This window comes from Procambarus clarkii, chromosome 22 (assembly GCF_040958095.1).
Source record: "Procambarus clarkii isolate CNS0578487 chromosome 22, FALCON_Pclarkii_2.0, whole genome shotgun sequence".
NCBI classification, from domain to species: domain Eukaryota; kingdom Metazoa; phylum Arthropoda; class Malacostraca; order Decapoda; family Cambaridae; genus Procambarus; species Procambarus clarkii.
In genome coordinates, this window is record NC_091171.1 from 45920787 (window position 1) to 45943266 (window position 22480).

The 22480-nt window shown below is 43.2% G+C and overlaps 1 protein-coding gene across 1 annotated transcript in view; it reads right to left on the reverse strand.

Annotated features, from left to right (window-relative positions):
* Positions 1-22480, reverse strand: part of LOC123747618 (receptor-type tyrosine-protein phosphatase F-like) — a 160679-nt gene that overhangs the window by 83864 nt on the left and 54335 nt on the right. The window contains exons 15-23 of the mRNA XM_069328944.1: positions 22021-22234; positions 16433-16487; positions 15587-15674; positions 11048-11184; positions 9665-9732; positions 8166-8324; positions 2488-2652; positions 1643-1753; positions 174-476 (exon numbers count right to left, since the gene is read on the reverse strand). Coding sequence (XP_069185045.1) covers positions 174-476; positions 1643-1753; positions 2488-2652; positions 8166-8324; positions 9665-9732; positions 11048-11184; positions 15587-15674; positions 16433-16487; positions 22021-22234 — 1300 coding nt within the window. The remainder of the gene's footprint in view (positions 1-173; positions 477-1642; positions 1754-2487; positions 2653-8165; positions 8325-9664; positions 9733-11047; positions 11185-15586; positions 15675-16432; positions 16488-22020; positions 22235-22480) is intronic.

Here is a 22480-nt window from a genome sequence, read left to right on the forward strand (position 1 = left end):
AGACAACCATCTTAGCAACATACACCACAGGGTAGACAACCATCTTAGCAACATACACCACAGTAGACAACCATCTTAGCAACATACACCACAGTGTAGACAACCATCTTAGCAACATGTAACACAGCAGACAAAAACGAAACATGAAAAATACTGCAGACCCAAAAACTTACCTCGAACAATTAGATGTAAATAAGCACCATTAATTTCAACCTTGGCCTTGGCTTCATTAAAGGTTTTCAGTTTGCTAGGTGTGCCATCATTACCAAGGATGTATATTCCAGCGTCCCCGAGTGTGACCGGGTCAAAGGTCAAGGGAAGGGAAACATCAGCAGTGGTCCCAGCCTCATACATCCATCCATCTGGAAGTCTGCGGATGAACACTTCACGGGGAAGATCCTTGGACTTGATGGTGGGAACACTCAAGTGGTCTCCAAGACTGGCGCGAATGGTGCTTGTGAGAGACACGTATGACTCTGTGAAGATAAAACAATGTCATCATTAATCATTACTCATTATTGATTATTGTCTAATACGTTGGTGTAAACAAAGACGGTTGAGAGTAGGGTCTGGACTGGTGTAACCTAAGAAGGTTGAGGATAGAGCTTGGGGTGGTATAACCTACTAAGGTTGAGGGTATGGCTTTGGCTGGTGTAAACAAAGAAGGTTAAGGGTAGGGGTTGGGCTGGTGTAAACTGAGAAGGTTGAGAGTATGGCCTGGGCTGGTGTAAACTAAGAAGGTTTATGTAGAGCTTGGGGTGGTGTAACCTAAGAAGGTTGAGGGTATAGCTTGGGCTGGTGTAAACTGAGAAGGTTGAGAGTAGGGCCTGGGCTGGTGTAAACTAAGGTTTATGTAGAGCTTGGGGTGGTGTAACCTAAGACGGTTGAGGGTATAACTTGGGCTGGTGTAAACTGAGAAGGTTGAGGATAGAGCTTGGGGTGGTATAACCTACTAAGGTTGAGGGTATGGCTTTAGTTGGTGTAAACAAAGGGTAGGGGTTGGGCTGGTGTAAACTGAGAAGGTTGAGAGTAGGGCCTGGGCTGGTGTAAACTAAGAAGACTGAGAGTAGTGCCTGGGCTGGTGTAAACTAAGAAGGTTTATGTAGAACTTGGGGTGGTGTAACCTAAGAAGGTTTCGGGTATAACTTGGGCTGGTGTAAACCAAGAAGGTTGAGGGCAGGGCTTTGTGGTGGTGTAAACAGAAGTTCGAGGAAAAGGCTTGGGATGATGTAAACTAAAAAAGGTTGTGGGTAGAGTTTGCCCTGGTGTAGCGTAAGAAGGTTGAGGGTAGAGCTTGGGCTGGTGTAAAACAGACTTTCACTGCCCAAGACACCTTCCTTCTCTCAAACACTACACTGTACTTGCACATATTTATAAAGCACCATTTCACTCCAATAAAACAATTTGTTTGTATAAAAGAGTAATACGTATATATAAAGGACTTTAGCATCTTATACGGACAAAGGGAAGAGAAAAGATATATGTTTCTAATTTATATATTATTGAAGGATGCTGAAGCTTAATCTTTAGCAACACAAATATATTTATGGAGGCCAACTTAATTCATGTCAAGATCATCATATAAAAAAGTTCCCAAATAGCAAGAAATAAAAGATAACTTGGCATATGGGCCAAGACTCACGGTCTGGGACTTGCACAACGGCCAGAACATCTGTAGCAGAACTCCTTCCCAGGCATCTTACAGCTCGCACATTGACTCCTCTTGGTGACTTCTGGTAAATAGCCCATTTTCCTGAATATAAATGATAATAATAATGAATGAATACGAGTCGCTTATGTTGTGGAAGATGCCACTTGTTATGTCCTTCCCAATAACAAAATACATTCCTCTTAACAAGTGTCACCATCCATAATGTTTATGAGGACGGCACTTTATGGAAAGGGCCTAACATCCATGCATTCCTAATAATGAAACAGCGTCCTCTTCAAGGTCATGGAGGATTAATAAATAATGCATACTAATTAGTTTTGCTTCCTGTGTATATATATACACAGAAAGCCTGTGTATATGTACTTTAGGGTTGTATTGAGGTCTACCCAAAGTCGAACTACTGATCTTCCCCCAGGTGCAACCCCACAACAGTTGCCTAACTCCCGGGTACCTATTTACTGCTAGTGAACAAGTGCATTAGGTGAAAGGAAGCGTGCCCAACCATTTCTGTTCTGTCTGGGATCAAACCCCCAGGATCCTCAATTGTAAACCGAGAACATAGCTACTGTACAATAACAGCTGAGCTGTGAGGCACCATATATACCCATAGGTCAGTTGTGAATGGTCCTTTACACCCAAAGTTTAACGAAGAGGAAAATCAAAAACTTGTTTCAAGTTGAGAATGGATTTATCCATCCTGAAAGTCAATATTACCTCTCAAACAGACATACACAGATGGGAATATCAAATTCATGCAACAGACAAATATAATGTTCAATTTCAGTATCAAGTAAAAGACAAGACCGAGCATTTACCTTTGTTTTTTGTGCAGTAGTCCCAGTAACTGGTGGATGTAGGATCCTTAATCGGGTCCGTGCCGCACCACGGGTGGGAACTCTTTATGTCATAGCACTCCCAGTACTCCTCTCCCTTATAGTTATACGGGAATACACACTTGCCACTTTCTGTAAACTTCTCCTCTGTGGAGTTAACAATAAAAATATATATAATTTACTCCGAATTCCTTTAAATACAAATATAAATGTAAACAAGCCAAGTATGACATCAGTTTCAAAATGTCTGCGGCCGTTTTTGAGAACTTTTCAATGATATAATATGATGAATGGTCAAGTAACTTGTCTTTATAAGTCAATCAGACCACGATGTCTCAACAACAGCAACTCACTCAGGCAGGAAGAAAAACACTAATGCCACTCTAGCATAAAGAGACAGATTGAAACCTTAAACAAAACAGAACGTAAAATTCATGTTATTGCAAATTCAAACAATTATTTCTGATTTACCCAGATGGGAGATTCAACCGGTATCTGTACCAGGAAGGATTGTTTACTTGTGGCAGACGCAACAACTCTTTTTTCCAACAATCACAGTATATGATCAATTGTTATGAGATGGGAGCCCAGGAGTTGAAGCATGCAATATAGTGTGAGTAACTATGCGAATTTGTTCGTATATGGTGTAACCGTATTATTATAAACCTTTTCTGGAATATTTTAACTGAGCAAATGAAACAAAATGTATAGTGTGAGAGAGACACCCCGCAGTAATGAACTAGGAGGAGGAGTGCTGACACCACCAGTGTGAATTATAGTGTAGGATTAAATGTTAAGAACACTAGTTACAACAATTGACATATTGAAGAGGATGAATAATAAGTGACATTATTGTAAGAGGACGTACTGAAGGATCTAAAGAATCTAGACACTGAAGAGATGGGAAAAACGAATGACAGTGATATTATTGTTTAAGAGGTAGTACTGAAGGATCTACACATAATGAAAAGAGTGTTACAAGATTATATCTCAACCTAAATATTTACAGAAGCAGAGGAAAGTACACGTAAACCATTAACGAGGATCCACAACACCTCAATAAGAGACGACGACTGCCTGGCATATGTAAAGAAAAAAATTACAGAACTGCTAAACAGCTGGCAAATATTACTGTCATGAAAACCCTGAAAGATTTAGGAGAAAAGGAGTATTCACAGATGGGAACAATTGGAGAAAACAAGCAATGTAAAGCGAAATAATTAGCATGGCTTTATGGAGGCCGTTAGTATAGACTGCCTGCAGGGCTTTGGTACTGTCCACAAAGAAGACTATGAAAAAGTAATTTAAATAAAGTGAGAAATGAAAACACAGTGAACTGCATTTTTTTCTAGACAATATTCTATACAAGGTCTCACCGACGGTATTTAGAGACGGGCTTAATGCTCTATACACACCACTTTCAAAGATGTACAAGTTCCTGTTAACAGAAAAGTTACATCTAGAATACAGGCGATGAGTCACAATAACGTGGCTGAAGTATGTTGACCAGACCACACACTAGTCACTTTCACTTTGTAGTGTGTGGTCTGGTCAACTTCTAGAAATCTAGCATTTTGCTAATATACGAAAACGGATACAAACAGGAGCTAAATTATAAGACTTTGTCCCTCAGATGCATACGGTTTAAGATGATTCAAGTCCTATTGATACCTTCTCGCTGTGCACTGTCACGTTACCAATGAGGTACATCACAACCAACATACCACAGGAGGAAGCTCTGTCACACTAACAGTGAGGTCCACCACAACCAACATTAATCTGTCACATTAACAGTGAGGTCCACCACAACCAACATGCCGCTGGAGAAATCTCTGTCACATTAACAGTGAGGTCCACCACAACCAACATGCCGCAGGAGAAATCTCTGTCACAGTAACAGTGAGGTCCACCACAACCAACATGCCGCAGGAGAAATCTGTCACATTAACAGTGAGGTCCACCACAACCAACATGCCGCAGGAAAAATCTCTGTCACATTAACAGTGAGGTCCACCACAACCAACATGCCGCAGGAGGAATCTCTGTCACATTAACAGTGAGGTCCACCACAACCAGCATGCCACAGGAGGCAAGTCCTAGCCTACTTTCCTCGTAGTGTTCCCTTTGTCACCAAGGGACGACGTGCTGACACTGCGAACTGCCCCTATGCTTAGCGTTACACTGCAGTTATATTAATCCAAACTGCACTAACTAGTGCACAATATTATTTATGTTACTAATACGAATATCCTCAGAAATAAAACTATCAACATTGTTGTAAAAATGGTAAAAGTCCATCAACCCATCAACATTGTTGTACAAATTTTAAAAATCCGCCAATCCATCAACATTGTTGTAAAAATTTAAAAAATCCATCAATCCATCAACATTGTTCTAAAAATGTAAAAACTTCTTCAATCCATTAACATTGTTGTAGAAATTGTTAAAATCCGTCAATCCATCAACAGAGTTGTAAAAATCCATTATTCATAATCGTTAGCCTTATATCAAGGTCCATCCTCCCTTCCAAGTTCGAATCACTGACCCCGGACAGGATGCGACCCCACAAAGAGCAGACTCCTGAGTACCCACTTACTGCTAGGTGGACAAGCCCATTAGGTGATATGAAATGTGACCAACCCATTATTGTCCCGCCCGGGATTCGAACCCGGAATTCTCGACTGTGTGTCGAGAACGAACCCCGACTGTACTACCAGGACCCCGACTGTACTGCCGGGACCAACCCGTTCTCGCACTTTCGTACAGTCAATATTGACTTATTAAATAAGTGCATATGTGACATACTAATTTATTGTGAATATTTTAGTTTACCTTGAAAAGCTTCATAGAAAACACCGACCTTACCTAACCTTCTTAGTATGTTAAAATAAGCATCTTAATGCTTCGTAATTACAATTATTACTTAACCTATACCTATAATAGGTTAAGTAATAATTATAATTAAGAAGCAATAAGATGCTTACTTAACCTATACCTATAATAGGTTAAGTAATAATTGTAATTAAGAAGCAATAAGATGCTTATCTTAACATACTAAGAAGGTTAGGTAAGGTCAATGTTTTCTATGAAGCTTTTCAAGGTAAACTAAAATATTCACAATAAACTAGCATTTTACATATGCACTTATTTAATAAGTCAATATTAACTGTACGAAAGTGCGAGAACGGGTTGGCCGGGACCCCAACTGTTCTACTAGGACCTTAACTGTACTACTAGAACCCCGACTGTACTACCAGGACCACAGACTGTACTACCAGGACCCCGACTGTACTACCAGGACCACAGACTGTACTACCAGGACCCCGACTGTACTACCAGGACTCCAACTGTACTACCAGGACCCCAACTGTACTACCAGGACCCCAACTGTACTATCAGGACCTCGACTGTACTACCAGGACCCCAACTGTACTATCAGGACCCCAACTGCACTACCAGGACCCCAACTGTACTACCAGGACTCCAACTGTACTACCAGGACCCCAACTGTACTACCAGGACCCCAACTGTACTATCAGGACCCCAACTGCACTACCAGGACCCCAACTGTACTATCAGGACCCCAACTGTACTACCAGGACCCCAACTGTACTATCAGGACCCCAACTGTACTACCAGGACCCCGACTGTACTACCGGGACCCCGACTGTACTACCAGGACCCCGACTGTACAACCAGGACCCCAACTGTACTATCAGGACCCCAACTGTACTACCAGGACTCCAACTGTACTACCAGGACCCCAACTGTACTACCAGGACCCCAACTGTACTATCAGGACCCCAACTGTACTACCAGGACCCCAACTGTACTACCAGGACCCCAACTGTACTACCAGGACCCCGACTGTACTACCGGGACCCCGACTGTACTACCAGGACCCCGACTGTACTACCAGGACCCCAACTGTACTATCAGGACCCCGACTGTACTATCAGGACCCCAACTGTACTACCACGACCCCAACTGTACTACCAGGACCCCAACTGTACTACCAGGACCCCAACTGTACTATCAGGACCCCAACTGTACTACCAGGACCCCAATTGTACTACCAGGACCCCAACTGTACTATCAGGACCCCGACTGTACTACCAGGACCCCAACTGTACTACCAGGACCCCAACTGTACTACCAGGACCCCAACTGTACTACCAGGACCCCGACTGTACTACCGGGACCCCGACTGTACTACCAGGACCCCGACTGTACTACCAGGACCCCAACTGTACTATCAGGACCCCGACTGTACTATCAGGACCCCAACTGTACTACCACGACCCCAACTGTACTACCAGGACCCCAACTGTACTACCAGGACCCCAACTGTACTATCAGGACCCCAACTGTACTACCAGGACCCCAACTGTACTACCGAGACCCCGACTGTACTACCAGGACCCCGACTGTACTACCGGGACACCGACTGTACTACCGGGACCCCGACTGTACTACCAGGACCCCGACTGTACTACCAGGACCCCGACTGTACTACCAGGACCCCAAGTGTATTACCAGGACCCCGACTGTACTACCGGGACACCGACTGTACTACCGGGACCCCGACTGTACTACCGGGACCCCAATTGTACTACCAGGACCCCAACTGTACTATCAGGACCCCAACTGTACTACCGAGACCCCGACTGTACTACCAGGACCCCAACTGTACTATCAGGACCCCAACTGTACTACCGAGACCCCGACTGTACTACCAGGACCCCGACTGTACTACCAGGACCCCGACTGTATTACCAGGACCCCGACTGTACTACCAGGACCCCAACTATACTACCGGGACCCCAATTGTACTACCAGGATCCCAACTGTACTATCAGGACCCCAACTGTACTACCGAGACCCCGACTGTACTACCAGGACCCCAACTGTACTATCAGGACCCCAACTGTACTACCGAGACCCCGACTGTACTACCGGAACCCCAATTGTACTACCAGGACCCCGACTGTACTACCAGGACCCCGACTGTACTACCGGAACCCCCGACTGTACTACCAGGACCCCGACTGTACTACCGGGGACACCGACTGTACTAATAGGACCCCGACTGTACTACCTGGACCCCGACTGTACTACCGGGACCCCGACTATACTACCTGGACCCCGACTGTACTACCTGGACCCCCGACTGTACTACCAGGACCCCGACTGTACTACCAGGACCCCCGACTGTACTACCGGGACCCCGACTGTACTACTGGGACCCTAACTGTACTACCGGGACCCCGACTGTACTACCGGGACCCCGACTGTACTACCGGGACCCCGACTGTACTACCGGGACCCCGACTGTACTACCGGGACCCCCGACTGTACTACCGGGACCCCGACTGTACTACCGGGACCCCCGACTGTACTACCGGGACCCCGACTGTACTACCGGGACCCCGACTGTACTACCGGGACCCCGACTGTACTACCGGGACCCCAACTGTACTACCGGGACCCCGACTGTACTACCGGGACCCCCAACTGTACTACCGGGACCCTGACTGTACTACCGGGACCCCGACTGTACTACCGGGACCCCGACTGCACTGCCAGAAATATATGAAACCATAAAGGAATTATTATCACAAACATATATGAGAATCTACAGATATTTCAATAATACTTACGAAAGATTTTTAAATCAAAATTATTCTTTGTATAGCGCCAGAATACAATATCCTCCTCAGTGAGCCGCCTGCTGGTGTCGCTGGCCAAGCAGGTGAGGTCCAGTTGGCCGCTGTTCCCAGAGTACGAGTTGTGGACAATGATCACATCCTCAGCCAGGTCTGTTGACATTAACTGCTTTAGTGCAAGAGTACTAATATAAGTTCAAACTAAACAGATTAGATTGTACTTAATTGTATAAGTATTTTTTACCGCAACATAAGAGATAACAACATGCAGAAGCTAATAAGAGTATTTAGGATTTCCAGTGTGCTGAGTGTTACCATGCAAGGGAGCCGGTGGCTGAGTGGACAAAACACTGGGCGCGTGAAACTGTGGTCCCGGGTTCGATCCCGGGCAAGAAACGATGGACAGAGTTTCTTTCACCCGGATGCCCCTGTTACCTAGAAGTAAATAGGTACCTGGAAATTAGTCAGCTGTCAAGGGCTGCTTCTTGCGGGGTGGAGGCCTGGTCGAGGACCGGACCGCGGGGACACTAACGCCCCGAAATAATCTCAAGATAACCTCTGAAGATGCTGGGTGATGACTGTGGTAATGTATTAGAGATGAGCCTTACCTTGCTGGGTGATGACTGTGGTAATGAGTCTTACCTTGCTGGGTGACGACTGGGGTAATGAGCCTTACCTTGCTGGGTGACGACTGAAGTAATGAGCCTTACCTTGCTGGGTGATGACTGGGGTAATGAGCCTTACCTTGCTGGGTGACGACTGGGGGTAATGAGCCTTACCTTGCTGGGTGATGACTGGGGTAATGAGCCTTACCTTGCTGGGTGACGACTGAAGTAATGAGCCTTACCTTGCTGGGTGATGACTGGGGTAATGAGCCTTACCTTGCTGGGTGATGACTGGAGTAATGAGCCTTACCTTGCTGGGTGATGACTGGGGTAATGAGCCTTACCTTGCTGGGTGATGACTGGAGTAATGAGCCTTACCTTGCTGGGTGACGACTGGGGTAATGAGCCTTACCTTGCTGGGTGACGACTAGAGTAATGAGCCTTACCTTGCTGGGTGACGACTGGAGTAATGAGCCTTACCTTGCTGGGTGACGACTGGAGTAATGAGCCTTACCTTGCTGGGTGACGACTGAAGTAATGAGCCTTACCTTGCTGGGTGATGAATGGGGTAATGAGTCTTACCTTGCTGGGTGACGACTGAAGTAATTAGCCTTACCTTGCTGGGTGATGACTAGGGTAATGAGCCTTACCTTGCTGGGTGACGACTGAAGTAATGAGCCTTACCTTGCTGGGTGACGACTGGGGTAATGAGCCTTACCTTGCTGGGTGACGACTGGGGTAATGAATCTTACCTTGCTAGGTGACGACTGGGGTAATGAGTCTTACCTTGCTGGGTGACGACTGGAGTAATGAGCCTTACCTTGCTGGGTGACGACTGGGGTAATGAGCCTTACCTTGCTGAGAGATGACTGGGGTAATGAGCCTTACCTTGCTGGGAGATGACTGGAGTAATGTTCAGGAACTTGTATGTAGTATGATCATCAGAGTTCTCTTGCCTGTAATAACAATATTTATTACTGCCTCTTCGTGATGCTTCAGACGTCATGTACAGAACTTTCATTACCAGTTTATAATACATGATACAGTGTTATTGTCGCGTCTTTAACAGTCATTGTTCCTGTGACAATTACTACCACCTTTACTGTCAAGGTGTAAACTAGCACCTGTACTGTCAAGGTGTAAACTAGGGACCTGTACACTTATGGTGTACAGGCAAAGACATACGTATGTTGGCCTGGCACTCGACACACGTGTGTGGCCTGGCACCTGACGTGTGTGGGCCTGGCACTCGACACACGTGTGTGGCCTGGCACCTGACGTGTGTGGGCCTGGCACTCGACACACGTGTGTGGGCCTGGCACTCGGCACACGTGTGTGGCCTGGCACCTGACGTGTGTGGGCCTGGCACTCGACACACGTGTGTGGGCCTGGCACTCGACACACGTGTGTGGCCTGGCACCAGACACACGTGTGTGGCCTGGCACCTGACGTGTGTGGGCCTGGCACTCGACACACGTGTGTGGCCTGGCACCAGACACACGTGTGTGGCCTGGCACCTGACGTGTGCGGGCCTGGCACTCGACACACGTGTGTGGGCCTGGCACTCGACACACGTGTGTGGCCTGGCACCTGACGTGTGTGGGCCTGGCACTCGACACACGTGTGTGGGCCTGGCACTCGACACACGTGTGTGGCCTGGCACCTGACGTGTGTGGGCCTGGCACTCGACACACGTGTGTGGCCTGGCACCTGACGTGTGTGGGCATGGCACTCGACACACGTGTGTGGGCCTGGCACTCGACACACGTGTGTGGGCCTGGCACCAGACACACGTGTGTGGGCCTGGCACTCGACACACGTGTGTGGGCCTGGCACCAGACACACGTGTGTGGGCCTGGCACTCGACACACGTGTGTGGGCCTGGCACTCGACACACGTGTGTGGGCCTGGCACCAGACACACGTGTGTGGGCCTGGCACTCGACACACGTGTGTTGGCCTGGCACCAGACACACGTGTGTGGGCCTGGCACCAGACACACGTGTGTGGGCCTGGCACTCGACACACGTGTGTGGCCTGGCACCAGACACACGTGTGTGGCCTGGCACCAGACACACGTGTGTGGCCTGGCACCCGACATACTTGTCATCCTCGCCCACAGACTTATGAACCTAGGACGAGAGACACTTGTGAACATTGGACGAGACACACTTGTGAACATGGCACTAAGCACACTTATAAAGTGAGTAAGTATCATACTGGATGATTGGTGTGTGGAGCCACAGTTCATGTACACACAAGGTAAACTTACGGCATTGATTGTGAAACAACACGGTGTTGTATGGTGCCCCGGATGTTCTGAGCAGTATTATCTCTGGTGAAGGTGACAGGTCCTCCCCGGGTACTGACGGCTCCTGCATGTAAGGCAGCGAGGCACACATCTGACTCCTGCAATACGTCACTATGTTATCTATTACACTTTACCATACCTTATAATAATTTCAACAATTCTCTAACGACAAGTTTGTCACCATACTCATGTAATTATATGTTGTTGTTTTAGATTGAGCTACTCGGAACAAAACGTTCCAAGCAGCACGGGGCTATGGTGAGCCCGTCGTACTTACCTGGTACAGGAGCGGGACTGTAACTGGGGGTAATTAGATGTTGTTGTTGTTAAAGATTTAGCTATTCAGGACGGAGTGTCCATGTAGCACGGGCTATGGTGAGCCCGTAATGGGTAATTAGAATACAATGAAGTTTATATAACAAGCAGGTGGTGAGATGGGACTTGAAATTCAGCCCTTAACAAGCCATATTCCTGGGCTCAGGAAACTAAGCTAAATAGAAAGACAAGTTAGTGACAAGCCAGAGTGACCATGTAGGACTTGGAAGGAATAAAGGGACAACAACCTGGCTATGATGGAGCAAATAAACGGTGAACAACCATTTGGAACTTCCAGAATCGAATTGTGAGTCGAGATTATGAGTCATTCTCGATTATGAGTCGAGAACGACACCTACTGTACTACTTCTATGCAGCCCGCCCTCGCATACAAAGATCCAAGCTCGTTAATCCAGCCACCAAACCCACTGTTTATGAATGAAAAGCGGTTTACATCCGACTCACAATTGATGACGTCCGAACACTTCCTGAACAAGTGCTTCGCTCACGTCCTTTGTTCGAACCACAATTCTATAAATGCTTCACCCATGAACCTCAAATACAAATAATCGCCAATTGAACCTAAACACTTAACCTAACCTACGCCTAACTATACACAGAATTTTAATGTATAATAATATTAATTTATATGAGAACAAAGCATTTTCTAATATACAGTATGTAAAAATTTGATGAGTGCATCTGGGGAGGACGGCCGCTGCTTTAAAGAGCCTAGTGTGAGGAAGGCTTGTACTATGAGTATGTGTGGCGGGTGAGTGGTTGGCGGGGTTGGAGAGGTCTGGTGTTGGCGGGTGCTGGGGTTGGGTGGGTTACCAGCAGGGGTGGGGGAAGAAGGGGAAGCAGTGTGGATGGGCAGTTGCAGGCGGAGGGCAAGCGGGTGTGGCAACCCGTTCTCGCACTTGCTTATAGTCAATATTGGCTTATTTAATAAGTGCATATGTGACATACTAATTGATTGTGAATATTTTAGTTTACCTTGAAAAGCTTCATAGAAAACACCGACCTCACCTAACCTTCTTAGTATGTTAAGATAAGCATCTTATTGCATCTTAATTACACTTATTACTTAACCTATACCGTTGATAGGTTAAGTAATAATTTTAAATAAGAAGCAATAAGATGCTTATCTTCTTAATTACATTGCTTCTTAATTACACTTATTACTTAACCTATACCGTTGATAGGTTAAGTAATAATTGTAAATAAGAAGCAATAAGATGCTTATCTTAACATACTAAGAAGGTTAGGTGAGGTCAGTGTTTTCTATGAAGCTTTTCAAGGCAAACTAAAATATTCACAATCAATTAGTATGTCACATATGCACTTATTAAATAAGCCAATATTGACTGTACGCAAGTGCGAGAACGGGTTGGGTGTGGATAGGCGAGGGCAATGTTGCGGGTGGTGGGGACAGGCAGCTGGGCATAGGCGTGGGCGAGGGGAGGGTTGATATGGGAAGGAGGGAGGGCGTGCATGCAGCATGCGTCCGCCCTAGAGTGCATACAATTTCTAATGGTTCTATTAACGTTGAAGGTAACGGTATCTAAATGTAAAATCAAGGGAATATTGACCTTAATTTGAGAGACTCTTTACACCGAAGGTTGCTATTATTTTCATTCTAAGTCATCGCACGATGGCCAAGCGACATTGGTGGACGACGTCAGAGCGACGTTAAAGTAACCAAAAATGCCCACAGGAAAGGGGGAGTGTTCTCATCTTAAGGAGCACATAAACAAACTAGAAATGTTGCAAAGACTTGCTACTAAATGGGTCCTGGTACTTAGGAACATGATTTGTGAGAAAAGACTAGAGGCGTTGAACATTCCAGGGCTAGAAGATACAAGGAAACGAAACGATATGTTCACTACATACAAAGTAGTAACAGGAATCGACAAAATAAACAATGAGTAGATTTTGGAACCTGCAACTTCAAAAATAAGAGGCCATAGATTCAAGCTAAAACACAAAGCTTCCAAAAAAAAACACAAGAAAATTTTCTCGTTCAGCCGGTCCTCCAAATCAGATCCAAAAGTGATTCCATGCACCCGCCAACCCCCCGCTGTTTATGAATGAAAAACGGTTTACACACGACTCACAACTGATTAACAACCCGTCCTCGACTCAAGTCCATTACATTCAGCGGTCAACCCCACAGATGCATTCATAAATTTTAACATGCTGTTTATTCAAAACTGGAATTTTCTCAAGTATAAATTAATATTATAATATATTAGCATATTGTGTATATATAGGCATAGGATAGGTTAGGTTAGGTGTTTAGGTTCTGTTGGCGATTATTTGTATTTGTAGTACGTGGGTGAAGCATTTATAGCGTTGTGATTCGGACAAAATTCGTCAGTGAAGCACTTGTTCCGGATATGTTCGAACGTCAGCAGTTGTGAGTCGTGTGTAAACCGCTTTTCATTCATAAACAGGGGGTTTGGCGGGTGCATGGAATCACTTTTGGATCTTTGTTTGGAGGACGGGCTGGATTTAATTCAAACACTTCCGGAACAAGTGCTTCACTGACGACTTTTGTTCGAACCACAAGACTGTAAATGCTTCACCCACGTACTACAAATACAAATAATCGCTAACAGAACCTAAACACCTAACCTAACCTATGCCTATATATGTACTAGATGCTAATATATTATAATGTTAATTTATATTTGAGAAAATTCGCATTTTGAATGAACAGCATGTAAAAATATATAAATTCGTCTGTGGGGTCGATCGCTGGATGTAATGGACTTGAGTCGAGGAGGGTTGAAAGTCGAATGAGAAGGTGATGGCGGCCAAAACCATCAGTAGTTCCAAAACTTTATATGACAAAGATAATTATGAAGACGGGACACCACGAACGTAGCTCTCTTCCTGTAACTACAGTTAGTTGAATTACCTAGGTAGTATAAATTCCTATCAAGTGGGTTCCTAAAAGCCTCTGTTCTAGGCCTAGTACTACTGCTCCTAACTTGTATGAGGTGACCTCGTACCTGTACATGCTTGCTAATGATGCAATCTATTGAGAAATGTAAAATGCGAGGACTCCAGAAAGTTACATGAAAACCTTCACAAATTGGAGGAATGGCAAACAAATGATTGCTAGAATTCAATCCCAACAAGTGTAAAGTAATGACAGCTGGAAAAGTTGACCAAGAGGTATCAACACCATAATGGGGAAGGCAACTACAGGAATCAGAGACTAAAAGAGTTGGGAGAGGATATAACTCAACACTAACACCTGAGTCACAAATAAACAAGTTAACATCGGCAGTATATGGGATGGTGGCAAGCATTAGGACGTCCTTATGAAACACAAATCAGGATTCTTTCATGGCACTCTACTCAACCTTTGTTAGATCAGTACCAAAATATGCAACACTGGCATAGAATCCGCACCTTTTGAAGCATAAAACTAAAATTAACGTACATAGGTTTGCAACAAGACCAGTGCTACACAAAGAGAGTTAAGCAATTATAGATGAAGGGAACTTGATGTCACAACCCTAGAGATCAGAAGATATAGAGGGGCCATGACAAGGTAGAACAGGAAGCCTCGTACCCTTGTAAAAGTGGTTAACAACTGGTATGAATTGAAACAAGTTATAGAAGTCACCTCCGTCGAAATCATTAAAGCCAGTGTCGACAAAGAATTCAATCGTCAGAATAGTACATTACAATGCAACAAGTAGAACAAGGCTAGGAGGTAGGGAACAAGGCGGTAGACCTTATTACTTCATAATCATTAATAGGTATGTTATATCCAACCAGCTAATTACCGTGTACTGTGAGTGATGTCCCAGAATACATATATACAGAGTAAAAGTAAAGCATCATCAAATAGTTTAGGATAAGCATAAACAGCAAGTCGCCTTAGTCCCTTTGTTTACAATATGGCCGAGGGCTCCAAGAGCCAGAGCGGAAGTAATGATTTAAGTTTTAGCATCACCACAAATGAGGCCAATATGGTAGAGATGTTAACATGGATGTCGAGACAAGCAGCATATCAAGTGTCAGGGGAAAATTACTAGTTAATTAAAAAAAGAAAACCTAAATTTGTTTTGTTTCCAGTTACAATGAGATGCTGTGTTAATCTACCTGTCACACTTAAAGTCTTTTCTTTATTTTACAATACCTCAATATACTTGACCCAATACTGACCTTATGATAGTATACAGTTCCAAATACAGGCAGTTGTTCGTTCGTCTCTGCAGGAACCTTTGCTGCAGCCAGACAGAACTCAGAGCAGCTGTTACAAGCACATCACCGTAAGTTAGAATGTGCGACCAGCCGTAAATATTAAAACCCCATGTACCCAGTGGGCACAAAACCCCATGTACCCAGTGGGCACAAAACCCCATGTACCCAGTGGGCACAAAACCCCATGTACCCAGTGGGCACAAAACCCCATGTACCCAGTGGGCACAAAATCCCATGTACCCAGTGGGCACAAAACCCCATGTACCCAGTGGGCACAAAACCCCATGTACCCAGTGGGCACAAAATCCCATGTACCCAGTGGGCACAAAACCCCATGTACCCAGTGGGCACAAAACCCCATGTACCCAGTGGGCACAAAATCCCATGTACCCAGTGGGCACAAAACCCCATGTACCCAGTGGGCACAAAATCCCATGTACCCAGTGGGCACAAAACCCCATGTACCCAGTGAGCACAAAACCCCATGTACCCAGTGGGCACAAAACCCCATGTACCCAGTGGGCACAAAATCCCATGTACCCAGTGGGCACAAAACCCCATGTACCCAGTGGGCACAAAACCCCATGTACCCAGTGGGCACAAAACCCCATGTACCTAGTGGGCGCAATACCCAAGAGTGGCGTTTCTTCCATGTTGAATCAACGTTGATGACGTTCATTCAGCGTTGCTCTTGGATATTGTGTTATCACGATGCTGCAAGTGAACATTTTATTAACAGAAATATAAGTATGTCAATATATTTCATAATTACAAAGTTTCTCAAACCATAAAAACATAAATACTTACTAATGGTAACCAACACTATCACTTATGGATGTGAAATTGTGACATCTTTCTCTTTCTGGAGAGGATAAACGGACAAAATATAAGTATACAGCTTAAATGTGTATATGTATGCATGTATGTATAAATGTATGCATGTATATGTATATAAGTCACCAGAGACAAATCACTAGCAGTTTAAAGACCATCTAATGAAAATAGAACACTGCTTGGAAAACCTCACAAATCCAGCCCCGAACATCATTCTGCTTGGGGACTTCAACCTTCGGCACCTGAAATGGAAGAACCTAGCTAATAGTTATATCAGAAAGAATACCAGGGAGTAGCCTAAATGAACAGGCACATGCAAATGACCTGCTACGGATGTGCGACAGGTTTGCCTTAAACCACCAAATAGTAGAACCAACTAGGAAGGAGAACACCCTGGACCTCATTTTCACCAATAATGCTGAATTCATCAGGAACATAATGATTACAAATACCTATTACTTAGATCACAACTTAATTGAAGTTCTAACAAGCATGGGGAATAGACCTTCAAAACCTGTCCCGATTCCCGGTGGAGGAGATTTCAGCAAATTCAATAATAAACAGATAAAGTGGGAGTAAATAAACCAAGACTGCACAGATATAAACTGGGAAGAACAGCTAGAAAATGCAAACCTGAACCAGTGCCAGGGAAAAATAAGCTCAGTAGCACTAGAAATACGCTCAAACCGCACATCTCTAAGAAAAAAAAGAGATGCAGATTGGAACGGGAACGTCTTTCCCTCTATAGGCGAAGAAAACGGCGTCCTGTACATACCAGATGCGTTGTTCCTGGCAGTATGGGTACGAGTCACTTCTGGGGTGTGAGTTTTCAGTTATATATATATATATATATATATATATATATATATATATATATATATATATATATATATATATATATATATATATATATATATATATATATATATATGTATATATATATATATATGTATATATATATATATATGTATATATATATATATATATATATATATATATATATATATATATATATATATATATATATATATATATATATATATGTTGTACCTAGTAGCCAGAACGTCGTACTCGGCCTGCTATGCAAGGCCCGATTTGCCTAATAAGCCAAGTTTTCCTGAATTAATATATTTCCTCAAATTTTTTTCTTATGAAACAATAAAGCTACCCATTTCATTATGCATGAGGTCAATTTTTTTTATTGGAGTTAAAATTAACGTAGAGATATGACCGAACCTAACCAACCCTACCTAACCTAACCTAACCTATCTTTATAGGTTAGGTTAGGTTAGGTAGCCGAAAAAGTTAGTTTAGGTTAGGTTAGGTAGGTTAGGTAGTCGAAAAACACTTAATTCATCAAAACTTGGCTTATTAGGCAAATCGGGCCTTGCATAGTAGGCTGAGAAGTGCGTTCTGGCTACTAGGTACGACATATATATATATATATATATATATATATATATATATATATATATATATATATATATATATATATATATATATATATATATATATATATATATATATATATATTAGTATATATATATTAGTATATTTTGGTAGCAGTCTTTCCTGTAGACATATATTATTAAATATGACCGAAAAAGTAAGATTAATAATTCTAACACGAATTTTCTCAATCTTTCGTACATTTCTTTTCACTGTTGGAGGTAAATCAAAAATCAATTCTCCAAAATTCATTTTTATTTCTAGTCTCTGACGCGACACGAGCGCGTTTCGTAAAACTTATTACATTTTCAAAGACTTTAGTTCACAAATACACAACTGAATAGAACTTACGCATCTCCGATTTTATATCTACATTTGAGTGAGGTGGAAGGGGTGATGTGGCATTAGCACAAGACAGAACAAGATGTGGCATTAATAGGGTATTAATTTCATCAACACAAGACAGAACAAGAAGTGGTATTAATAGGGTATTAATTTCATCAACACAAGACAGAACACGAAACAATGGATATTGAATAGAAGTGTTTGTAGAAAGCCTATTGGTCCATATTTCTTGATGCTTCTATATTGGAGCGGAGTCTTGAGGTGGGTAGAATATAGTTGTGCAATAATTGGCTGTTGATTGCTGGTGTTGACTTCTTGATGTGTAGTGCCTCGCAAACGTCAAGCCGTCTGCTATCGCTGTATCTATCGATGATTTCTGTGTTGTTTACTAGGATTTCTCTGGCGATGGTTTGGTTGTGGGAAGAGATTATATGTTCCTTAATGGAGCCCTGTTGCTTATGCATCGTTAAACGCCTAGAAAGAGATGTTGTTGTCTTGCCTATATACTGGGTTTTTTGGAGCTTACAGTCCCCAAGTGGGCATTTGAAGGCATAGACGACGTTAGTCTCTTTAAAAGCGTTCTGTTTTGTGTCTGGAGAGTTTCTCATGAGTAGGCTGGCCGTTTTTCTGGTTTTATATATATCCAGGTTTATATTCTGGTGGGGAATATAAACCTGGATATGCGTATGGAAATGTCAAGACGCACAAGCCTGGAAACCCACTTCGGCCAATCATTAGCCAGATACCCACACCCACGTACAGACTGGCGAAGCGACTCAACGGCCTGCTGACTCCTTATGTTCCTTGCGCCTTCAGCCTGAAATCTCCAAAGGAATTTGTTGACTTACTGCGGGGCACACGGGCCACAGGGATAAGAGCCTCGTTGGACGTAGAATCGCTGTTTACCAACGTACCTGTGGACGAGACAATCGGAATGATAGCCGACAGAGTGTATCGTGATCCAGCCTGTACTCCTCTTGACATACCAGAAAATATTCTGAGGAAACTACTCCAAGCTTGTACTAAAGAGGCACCCTTCTTGAGCCCGGATGGGCACATGTATAAGCAAGTAGATGGGGTCGCCATGGGTTCTCCCCTAGGTGTCCTGTTTGCAAACTTCTACATGGGTACCATCGAGCAAAAAGTCTTAGTCGACATGAACTTGAAACCGGCCATATACTGCAGGTATGTTGACGACATTTTTACACAGGTACCTGATGTCAGACATCTGCAGGAGCTGAAGGAGGCATTTGAGCAGAGTTCCGTGCTGCGTTTCACTTACGAGATGGAAAAGGATGGGAAGCTGCCCTTTCTAGATGTAACAGTCATGGAAAAGGGCGGAGGTTTCCACACTGTAGTCTACACTAAGGAAACAAACATAGGAATGTGCCTAAATGCCAACAGCGACTGCCCAGACAGGTACAAGAGGAGTGTTGTTAACGCATATGTCGACCGTGCTCTCAGCCACAGCTCAGAATGGAAGCAAGTCGACGAAGAACTCTGTAGGGTAAGGCAGGTCCTAGTCAATAACGGCTTCTCCAATGGTTTCGTCGAAGACATCATAAGAAGGAAAGTGAAAAGCCATGCAACCTCTGAAGAGACAACTAACACAACACCTATACCCCCTATTAGACTATTTTACAGGAACTTCTTTTCCACAGCTCATAAAACGGAGGAAAGGGTCCTGAAAGATATTGTTAATAGAAACGTTATCCCTACAGACAAAAATCAGAGGATACAACTGACGATTTACTATAAAACCAGAAAAACGGCCAGCCTACTCATGAGAAACTCTCCAGACACAAAACAGAACGCTTTAAAACAGACTAACGTCGTCTATGCCTTCAAATGCCCACTTGGGGACTGTAAGCTCCAAAAAACCCAGTATATAGGCAAGACAACAACATCTCTTTCTAGGCGTTTAACGATGCATAAGCAACAGGGCTCCATTAAGGAACATATAATCTCTTCCCACAACCAAACCATCGCCAGAGAAATCCTAGTAAACAACACAGAAATCATCGATAGATACAGCGATAGCAGGCGGCTTGACGTTTGCGAGGCACTACACATCAAGAAGTCAACACCAGCAATCAACAGCCAATTATTGCACAACTATATTCTACCCACCTCAAGACTCCGCTCCAATATAGAAGCATCAAGAAATATGGACCAATAGGCTTTCTACAAACACTTCTATTCAATATCCATTGTTTCGTGTTCTGTCTTGTGTTGATGAAATTAATACCCTATTAATACTCTTGTTCTGTCTTGTGTTGATGAAATTAATACCCTATTAATACCACATTTTGTTCAGTCTTGTGTTAATGCCACATCACCCCTTCCACCTCACTCAAATGTAGATATAAAATCGGAGATACGTAAGTTCTATTCAGTTGTGTATTTGTGAACTAAAGTCTTTGAAAATGTAATAAGTTTTACGAAACGCGCCCGTGTCGCGTCAGACTAGAAATAAAAATGAATTTTGGAGAATTGATTTTTGATTTACCTCCAACAGTGAAGCGTAATGTACGAAAGATTGAGAAAATTCGTGTTAGAATTATTAATCTTACTTTTTCGGTCATATTTAATAATATATGTCTACAGGAAAGACTGCTACCAACAGGAAAGACTGCTACCAAAATATACTAATATATATATATATATATATATATATATATATATATATATATATATATATATATATGTAATATGTTTTTCATGTAATGCAGAGGTAAGGTAAGTATTTACATTAATTGTGGAATATTATCAATGAATTTCATTTCTTGTGACTTGTATATTTTTGGTGTCAGGTGACTATAATTATGCATAGAGAAATCACATTAACGAGTGGTGTCAATGAGAAAATCAATAAAAGGCATAATGAGGGTTCGAACCTGGACACTGGGTACTCCCAAGCGTACACCCTAACCAACTCGGCCACGACATGCTCATAAAATAATGCAACCGGGGATTCAAATGAATCCCAGGTTGCATTTGGGACTTTTTCAGTGCATTTTTCATTTGCATTTTTCAGTGAACACTTACTTTCCCAGTCCTTTTTGGGGACTTAGTTTTTGATTGAGCTGCTGTTACTTCAAGTTTGTTACTTCTAATGACTAAGTTGCCCAGTCCTAGTTACTTTTAACTTTGTCGAGTCGAGTGAGATTTTTATATTGATAGTCCATAGTGACTTTAAAGTTTGGATGAAGTTCACGTTGATTCACGGATGATCACTTTAACATAACCGCATTTAGCTTCAACATAGTGTAAGAATGTTACTAAATTTTATGTCATTTAATAAGCTTAAGCTTATTTATATTTAGCAGCATTTAGCTGAAGTCTAGTGTACCAACATTATCGAGTTTCATGTACCTTAAACTTAACCAGCTTAACCTAGGAGCATCTACATGGAGTTAGGAATAATTTCACCAAATAAACAGGTAGTTATACCTTAGATTTTCCATATTCCGAGACCTTTTCACTCATTTAGTTGAGGCGAAGTGTGCTGAATATTGAGAGTGGGGAGTCTAACACCACAAGCATTGTTTAGGTTTATAACAAATACACGGGCTTTACTTTATACCATTACAGTGATGGGTGTTCACTTTACAGTATAGTTTTGGGTGATCACTTTACACTAGTGATGAGTGATCACTTTACACCACGGTGATGAGTGATCACTTTACAAGCGGAGCAATAAACATGCGCGAGAAAACGAGCCTAAATTGTTATAAAAGAACAAAGAAATTGAACAATAATGTTACCCTTGTAAAGAGTACGAAAAGCTGATGTGTTCATCACTGAAGTTCCATTGTGTGAGGCGGTGATGGTAACGTTATAAGGTGTATCCGGCGCCAGGTCACTGAGGAGGAGTGACTGTCCTGTTGTCTTTAATGTTGTGCTTACAGGCGCGGTGGTCGGCGTCAGCACCACCTCATACTGTGTTGCACACCGCTCATGGTTCCCAGCTGTATCATTCTGTAACAGTCCACAACACAATACTATTACCTTACCACTGTAACAGTCCACAACACAATACTATTACCCTCCCACTGTAACAGTCCACAACACAATACTATTACCCTCCCACTGTAACAGTCCACAACACAATACTATTACCCTCCCACTGTAACAGTCCACAACACATTACCCTCCCACTGTAACAGTCCACAACACATTACCCTCCCACTGTAACAGTCCACAACACATTACCCTCCCACTGTA